This window comes from Sinocyclocheilus rhinocerous, unplaced genomic scaffold (genome assembly GCF_001515625.1).
Source record: "Sinocyclocheilus rhinocerous isolate Xijiao unplaced genomic scaffold, SAMN03320098_v1.1 scaffold1325, whole genome shotgun sequence".
Classification (NCBI taxonomy): Eukaryota; Metazoa; Chordata; class Actinopteri; order Cypriniformes; family Cyprinidae; genus Sinocyclocheilus; species Sinocyclocheilus rhinocerous.
Genome location: NW_015659004.1, coordinates 804,471 through 813,733, shown reverse-complemented (window position 1 = coordinate 813,733; position 9,263 = coordinate 804,471). Strand labels below are relative to the sequence as shown.

Here is a 9,263-nt window from a genome sequence, read left to right as displayed (position 1 = left end):
CAATGATGAACTGCCTTTAACTGAAAATTGAGTGTTTACTATTATCATTTTGCATTATTGACACAATATTTTCCTAATTAATGCTGTACAGTTGCTTTGACACAATCTGTATTGTTAAAAGCGCTATATAAATAAAGGTGACTTGACTTGTTTCTTTGCACTGTCATTTAAAAAAATCTCTCTGTACATGTTTTCATCCTTAACACTTCCCTCAATGAGTTTTTTTCACTCATTATATCATGCCATTCTCTCAGTCATTTAATATCCCCAGGTAACTTTTCAATTCACACTCACGCAAGGCACAGTTTGATCCTTTGACTCCCAGACCAACCATTCTAAAAGATGTTGGAATATGAAACTGAGGGGAAACACTTATAATTACCATCTGTCACAAATGGAGAAATCTGATTTATTCAGAGACTGTAAACACGGGGGGGCATATGAAGATCTGGGTTAATAATAACAGCCCATAACTTCTTGAACAATACATCTTAGTTCCAAAACTTTCAGACAGCATCCTTCACCCTTTGGGTTCAAAGTTATTTTGAAGAAATTAATCACCTGTCCAAATTTAGAGCCATTCCTATACGTCTCATACAAGTGTAAAACATCAGTCTTATCCTGACCAGATGTCAGATACTGAATAAACATATATAGATGTGTCAACTGAAGAGCATTTCTGGGACAATACAGTCTTAAATGTAACTTTATACACAAAATCTAAAGTGTATGGGTAGTTACGAGTAATTTTTAGAGCAACATGCAAAATGTATGAAGAAGAACATTGTAGTTTGTACAAAAATAGTAGGCTATTTTTAGACAGAACTAATGTGTAACTGTTGCTTAGAATAGTCTTAACTTTTTATTTAATAAACTAATTGCTCAACAAAAGCTGTAAAAGGACAGCCTGGACTTGTATTTTTCTGTATGGCCTTCAACTTTGGGCAAAGGTCGTATCATAAGACTCTGAGCTTATGTAGGAATCCGAAACTGCCATATGGCAGCTAAAGCTCATGAAATCACAACAAATACAGCTAGCTTTAATAGCAATTCCTGGATCACCTCTAAAGGGAATCTCTATAGTCTGCCCATGCTAAAAAGACATAGGAAATGACAACACTGTTTTTGAGCATTCTGAACCAGTAACCTAACATGACAGCTGTGTACTAGTCCTTCTGAAAAGATCCTACTTATAAGCTCTGACATCATAATTGAGACATGATGTGGATTCGAGTGATTTTTGGTGCGACTTCAGAAAAAAAGTGCCAATTTTATGTTTCTTTCTCTCTTTTACACCTACCGATAAAGACAGGAAACTTGTTTAATGCAGGAACAAAACTACTTTACTTGTGCTTATTATTTATCAATTCAGCAGAAGCACTGCATTATTATGTGCTAATTTGGTGTCAGTGACACGAAATGCTAAACACTAAATAAACTAAACTGTACAGTCAACATTAGCACCTAATTATAGCTAGTTTAGCCATAGCTTCCTCCTCACATATGATTCACACTTGGAAATTTGGAAGCCTAGTTTAGATGGTCCAAAGAGTTTTCAAAACTGTGCAAAATTGTGTTAACTGTTCATGTGCCCATATCTTTAAAAAGGATCCTTCCAACATCTGAAGGCAGAATTAATGACATTAAAGCTTGAATTTAACAAAATCAGCGACAGATCTTTTCTTCCTTATTGTGGCATACATCAGAGTAAAACGAATTATTGAAAAAGTAATAAATGTAGGGTTCTTGGTTCTATCCATTGGTTGTTGATTAAATGAAACTTAAAGTTGATTTTAAGAAAGGGGAGGGGTTTTAGCAGTCTAAATGATTGGAGGAGTCAGACATATGTCACCAGAAAGAAGTTGTTTTACGGGAAGATCAAGAAATGACATCTTTAATTAAGTGCAAAAAAAGAAAAGAAAAAAAAAAGTAAACAATCTTGGATGAATCGTTTACAATAAGATCAATAACTAATCAGAAAACAGTGAACTTTCATTTCATGCCAACTTTTCAACATTCAACTTTTCAACCAAAATCCAGTTACGTATTCTAATAAGTACATAAATCAACCTTTAATCATTGTTCTAGTGTTACATTTTAAAAAATGGAAATGAATGGCAATTTTTTCAAACAATACATCACCAACTGAGAAAAATATGACCTGAGGCCAGCAGAATCATCAACACGCTTATCTACCTCAACCTCAAAAGCTTTAAAACACAAACTAGCAAATTACCTCATGGGTATGAAACTGCTCTTTGACTTCTTCGACAAAAGAGGAGATGGGTGGCTGTGCTTGCAAGCCGTCCTCCGCGGAGAGCAGCCAGGTCAGGACCTCCTCCAGAGCACTCTGGTAGCTTTCCAGCTCATTTAGCCCCTGTGGCAGGGGACTGGGGGACGGTCGCAGTTCATCGGGCTTGTCTGGAGACTGCAGGCAGATAGACGGGAAACAAATGGGTTAGATGATGTATGGATTTAAAAATAATAAAAACATTGAGTTTTTGTCATTAAATCAAGACTTGCCTAAAGAGCATATTGGCAATGAGGCGGTAGGAGTGGTTGGCTAATCATGGGTACACACACGCGTGTCGCTAAAGCCCCTAGAGTTCTGGATGTTTCATCCTCAAAAGCTGGGTGATCTTTAAAGTTAGCCTTTTAATTTTCTTTTCCTGCTTTGGGAAATACCCTCTGTCCTCCTATGTGCTTGAGTGAAATGCACTGGCTGACTGATAATATCAGGGTGTTTTCAGATTGAATTTGAAGATTGTGAGGGGCCTCATGGTGTTGAGTTATGATTTAGCACAAGGTTTATTAGTGGTGCTTATGGTATTGCTCATATTTCTACAAATACCTAACCATAAGTATTCAAATTCGGTGTATAACTTGTCATACAATTTGCGCCGTGGACAATAAAACCTCAAATCACACAGAGGTTTTTCTAAGCAACCTTCAGCCTACAATTTTCATCTGACCGACCAGGCAAAAAAATCCCACAGACTGACAGTAAAGAAGAGACTTGAGTCATATCTTGGGGACCAAAATATCTTTAGGGTGACTAACCACCCAGAAACTACCCACAACAATATGTTAAAAAATACTCAGAATACTTTCGCAGCCACCCGCAACACCCTAGAGTTTTACAACAGTGTTATTTTAGTATTATTTATATACTATTTTGAATGACCTTTTATTGTCATATTTTCAGAATGATTCCCTTTGAGCTAAATTGACCTGTTTCCCTTACAGCTGTGATAGGTGTCAAAACTGGATTGGTACATGTCAGAAACAGCTGACTGTCAGCTAATGTAAGTTTGACTGATGTGGCCTGCCTGAACTAAAGCAATGCTCAATTTTAATGGCTTTAGTTTAAGTTAAAAATAACAACACTGTTTTCAGAAGCACTACTCACATTTTCTTCTAAAAATGTACAATTGTGGCAGTGTTCCATCAACTAGACTGGTTGTTAAAACAGGAAGTTGGTCAAACAGAGATGCCTTATGTAGATAAAAGTATCTCAGGAACACACAATGTCACGTATTCAATGTTTGTATTTTTAAATACTACATAATAAAGTAGATTATTACATTTTCCAAAGAAAATGTGAGTGGTGCTCACAATGCTAGCTTTTTGTGTGTTGTGCTGTGTGTGCTGTGCAGTTGATAGGGTGTTCGGGACGGTTCCATACTTAAAGTCAAAAAAGCCCACACCCAAGTCTTTGAAACATCCCTCAGGTTCCTTCCTCATTGCAAATCTATGGCATTTTTTTTGTCAGTTTTGTTGTCTGCCAGGCCAATATAATACATTTGGAACAAGCTTTTTAAAGCGTGACAGCACTGATATCAGTCTGAGGTTGTTGTACACTAAAAACAAATTACAATGCCTGGCAATGATATGGAAAACCAGCAGTCAACAATGACCAACCTGTGTGGTGAGGAACTTCCTCTGCTGTTCGGGCGTCTTGACGTAGGCAGCTTGAGTGAAGGCATAGCTTTTGAATCGAGGCTTATAGGAGGGAGACGGGCTGCGGACACGACTCTGGGCCACACTGACTGTGATCTAAGAGAGGTACAGAAGACAAGAAAAACTGAAATAAGCAAACAAAAAATGGATGGAAATATTGAGGAGAGTTGATTGATGGAGCAATGAGCTGGATATGGCAGTGAGAAGGACGATGAGGACATTGGAATGCAGAGAGGCAAAATTAGATCACAAATTACAAAACATAATTCAATGTCAGCTGGCAAAGTGTGTTGACGAGATAGAGGTGCATTCGACAACCTGAGAACGTCTGAAAACCTTTTTGAAACCAGAGAAGTCTCAGGCTTTCATATTAGACGTATGTGGCGCCAGAGATAATGGGTCCATGCATTACGATTACTGCACACTGGTCAAAACTGTGCGTGTCTATGAGTGTGTGTTCCTCTGACCTGCTGGGAGTAACGCTGTTGGGTTTGAAAGAGGAAGTGCTCCTCCTTGGTTACTGTAGCTCGAGGGAGGGTCTCCACCTCTTGGATGGCCTCCATGCTCACGCCATGGGGCAGCACTTGGAACAGGGAGGTGACGTACATAATGATGGATTTCTTATCTGGATGAGCTGTAGCAACATCTGTGATGGCGAAAAGATATGCCCATGAGTTAAGCAATGACTTAATTGACTTAATTAATCTAACTCCTAGAGGAGACATATGTGAGATTATTAGAGTCTTAGATGAATGTGAGAAGCAGAAGATCCCTGCAAACACAGAATGTTGTAAGTGTACTACTAAGTTTAGGATTGATACAATGTTTTTAAATGTTTTGAAAGAAATCTCTTATGCTCACCAAGGTTGCATTTAAAAGCTGGGTGATCTTTAAAGTTAGCCTTTTAATTTTCTTTTCCTGCTTTGGGAAATACCCTCTGTCCTCCTATGTGCTTGAGTGAAATGCACTGGCTGACTGATAATATCAGGGTGTTTTCAGATTGAATTTGAAGATTGTGAGGGGCCTCATGGTGTTGAGTTATGATTTAGCACAAGGTTTATTAGTGGTGCTTATGGTATTGCTCATATTTCTACAAATACCTAACCATAAGTATTCAAATTCGGTGTATAACTTGTCATACAATTTGCGCCGTGGACAATAAAACCTCAAATCACACAGAGGTTTTTCTAAGCAACCTTCAGCCTACAATTTTCATCTGACCGACCAGGCAAAAAAATCCCACAGACTGACAGTAAAGAAGAGACTTGAGTCATATCTTGGGGACCAAAATATCTTTAGGGTGACTAACCACCCAGAAACTACCCACAACAATATGTTAAAAAATACTCAGAATACTCAGCCAGCCACCCGCAACACCCTAGAGTTTTACAACAGTGTTATTTTAGTATTATTTATATACTATTTTGTATGACCTTTTATTGTCATATTTTCAGTTTTCACACACACACACACACACACACACACACACACATATATATATATATATATATATACACACACATATACATACAAACAGTATATGATTTTTATTTCAGTTTTTGTCATTTTTGTCCTTCAAATTAAACAGAATTATTTCAGTTAAGTTTTTTTTTTTTACAGTTAAGTTTTTATTTACATGTATTTTTTTTCAGCTTTATTTCAATCTCCAAATGTAAATTCAGTCAAGACCACTTTCGTCAAATGTATATTTATTATAATAATGATGCATACAATTAGTGTTGGCGGTATGGTTCTGCTCTGGGCAAAGTCCACGCGCCTGTCCATGCAGCCATGCCTGGACAGAGTGGGGAGAGCAGCAAGTCAAACCCCCCTGGGGTAACAGAACAGATCCAGTAATCATGCACACATATTACAGTTCACAGTTTAACATGAGTTTGTTGTAAACAGGGGTAAATATAATGTAATTTACCGTAAAGCTGAAGAAAAAAAATCGCAAACAGATATCAGATTATAATACAGGTTCAAGCTGATTTGGGGATAGAGGGGGAGTTAGATGTGGTGTGCAACCAGGCTGAATGGGGATTTAAATAGACCGCTATTTGATCAAAAATACAGTAAAAACAGCAATATTGTGAAATATTCTTACAATTTAAAATGACTGCTTTCTATTTTAAAATATTTTAAAATGTAATTTATTCTTGTGATGGCAAGGCTGAATTTTCAGCATCATTACACCAGTCTTCAGTGTCACATGATCCTTCAGAAATCATTCTAATATGCTAATAAACATTTCTTATTATTATCTACATGAAAGAATTTCTTAAAAAAAAAAACCAAACTTTTGAACGGCAGTGTTCATATAACTTTTATTTAAATTATATATCTATACATGTTCTTTATGGACTTATCCGTAGGAAAGAAACATCATGCATACTGTATATTAGATCGCTTTCCTTTGGATCTGTCCATAGAGAACCAGTCATAAGTGGTAAAAACCCCCATGGCATAAATTATGTGATGAAATTCTGTTTTAGATGTTGATGTAACAAGACGTTTCCTCCCATCCAAAAAACTAAACTAAAAAAGCCCTGTCTGTATTAGTCAGAAAAACTTCAAAGGCTAATGTGAGCGAGAAGAAGAAAAGAGGAGGTCATACCCTCAGGGTCCAACAGTCGGTCGATGCCTAAACTCTTCTCTGCAACGTTGAATGCATGATCCAGTCTCTCAATGGCATTATCCTGTTGTTCCACCACACTCCAGTTAAACAGCTCCGGCCTGGCAAAAAAGACAAAGCGGATGATGTAATTAATATAGGATAGTTAATAACAAAAATTATTTTTCCGTGCACATGCTTGAAATAGCTAAAAGCAGATCGAAACAGCTGGTTCATTACCCAAATTACTACACAGAAAAATAGAAAAACAATAAGCCATAATCAGCTTCAAAAATAGCTTTAGGCCAAGCCAGTATTCAACCATGCAGTTTATGACCAATGAATATAAGACATTCATTTTCAATTTCATTAGTCGTGAAACCAACGATTTCTGTGATTTTCAAAAAAAGCACCCAAAAATAACAACCCCACACACCTGTGGCTGTGAATGAGCGCATTGAAGGCAAAACCATCGGCCCAGCTGCTGGAGAAGTTGACCACATTGAGGTCTTTGTAGTTTTTAGTAGACTGCCTGACCCAACTTAACAGAATCTTTTCACTGTTTGTCTGTTGTAGGTCTGCCATGACATCTTTCATCACATCCTTAACCTGTACGGCAAAGGACAGGATATATACACATTTATCAGAACAGTGACAAATATAGCAACATGGCCTCATAAAGCTAATATTTACAGACAGATTTTATGATTACAATTTTATTAACAGGATAAGCACAACAAAAATATGTGATAACACTCAGTACATGGTACATATACTGCATGTACAAGGGTAATATCCTGGTTGAATGTGAGCCAAGGTAATACCACGGGATTCTTTGAAATGCCTAGGAGTAAATACCAGGTACAAGAATGTGGTAATATATTACCGTTCAAACGTTTGGGTTCTGTACGAGTTTTGAAAGAAGCCCCTTTATTTGATCAAAAATACAATAAAATCATTATTAATAGAAATATTATTACAATATAAAATAACTGTTTTCTATTTGAAATATATTTTAAAATGTAGTTTATTCCTGTAACGGCAAAGCTATTACTCCAGTCTTCAGTGTCACATGATCCTTCAGAAATCACTATAATATGCTGATTTGATGCTCAATAAACATTTCTGATCATTAACAATGTTTAAAACCGTTTTTAAGGTTAATATTTTTTTCAGGATTATTTGATAAATAGAATGTTCAAAAGAACAGCATTTATATAAAATATAAATATTTCCAATATCATAAATGTCTTTACAGTCACTTTTGATCAATGTAATGCATCCTTGCTGAATAAAATATTAATTTATTTTAAATAAATCGTAATGACCCCAACATTTTTAACAGTGTATAAAGATTTCCATTATGTAACATTATAACACCATGGCAAACTTAAAAATATCTAGGAGTATGATGTAAATTCCATGGTAAATTAATATGATAGTTACTAATCAGTCGCACGTTTTGAATGAATCTCAATGCAGAAACGTTACAGACTGAGTCTTAAATGCCCTTATTCCTTTAACCACCGCCAACATAAGCTGAAAGAAGATGACATCAGTAGCTCTGAACATAAACCACAGTAGGGTCACCTTATCAGATGAGCAGAAAAAACAGAGGAAACGAGTTCCTGTACAGATAAGCATATGACAGTCCACTGCAAATGCGCTACATATAAAACCTTTGATAGAATAACATAATGGATGATAAAGGTCCTTTAGTGCTCTACTGTCCTTGAAGGCAAACCAGAAAGATTGTGGGTCTGATTTCACTGGATTGAACTCTCATACCTGCCAGTGGAGAATGATGCTCCAGATGAGCCCCAGGGTCAGTTTATGATTGCCATCTACAATGTCAGCTCCTCCAATGTTCACCAGCTCAACCTAGAAATGGAGCGGATGGGAACGTAAGATCCTTCATTGCACATAATACGACCAGGATTTTGTATTAAGACAGTAAACAGGGTCAGTTTTGATTATAAGTTGACTTTAAACAAGATAAAGATTACATACTTCAGCCACATCAGTTTTAGATATCAGCAGTTTGATATTTGCGGGAAAATGACTTCAACCAGACTGTATAATTTGCGATCTTACTTGGCTTTTATTTGGTTCTTCAAACACATATTCAAGCTGTCTGGTTGTTTCACTACATTTTATCAAGCATAAAATGCTTTTATGTCTGTGAAATGGATAAGTACCATTACCTTATCAAACTGGAAATCTTGCTTCTGCATAATTTTGTCTTGCATTTATTAAAAAAGCTCAACCGAAACATTGAAATTCCAAAAGCTGTGAACAGTAAAACAGCCAGTTGAACCAATTAACTCACATTGTTCTTCTGAAGGATCTGCAGGGCCCTGTTAACATTGTTGAGGGAGTGCACTCGAGTGAAACCACGTTCTTTAACCTGCAAATGAAGAATATACTGTATCAGAACTGAACTCTGAGCATCCATTGCAAATGAATTCAACCATTTATGCACTCAGCCTTGTCCAAACACTTTGAAACCAGGAGTATTTTTTCATTGATAAAAATAGAACAATGAAAAGCATCTCAGAATATCACCCCTCAGAGCCAATTAAAGGGATAGTTCACCCAAAAATGATTAGCCATTATTATAGTAACAGTACATAACACGTACATGCGCAAAAATTGGCTGTTAATTTAACCCCAAAATGTTATATATATA

At 36.5% G+C, this 9,263-nt stretch overlaps 1 protein-coding gene across 1 annotated transcript in view; it reads right to left on the bottom strand.

Moving 5' to 3' along the window:
- LOC107723158 (dystrophin-like) overlaps window positions 1-9,263 on the bottom strand; it is a 106,035-nt gene that overhangs the window by 82,241 nt on the left and 14,531 nt on the right. Inside the window, exons 4-10 of the mRNA XM_016531684.1 lie at window positions 8,904-8,981; window positions 8,363-8,455; window positions 7,011-7,183; window positions 6,578-6,696; window positions 4,428-4,606; window positions 3,922-4,056; window positions 2,237-2,428 (exon numbers count right to left, since the gene is read on the bottom strand). Of these exons, the coding sequence (XP_016387170.1) occupies window positions 2,237-2,428; window positions 3,922-4,056; window positions 4,428-4,606; window positions 6,578-6,696; window positions 7,011-7,183; window positions 8,363-8,455; window positions 8,904-8,981 (969 nt within the window). The remainder of the gene's footprint in view (window positions 1-2,236; window positions 2,429-3,921; window positions 4,057-4,427; window positions 4,607-6,577; window positions 6,697-7,010; window positions 7,184-8,362; window positions 8,456-8,903; window positions 8,982-9,263) is intronic.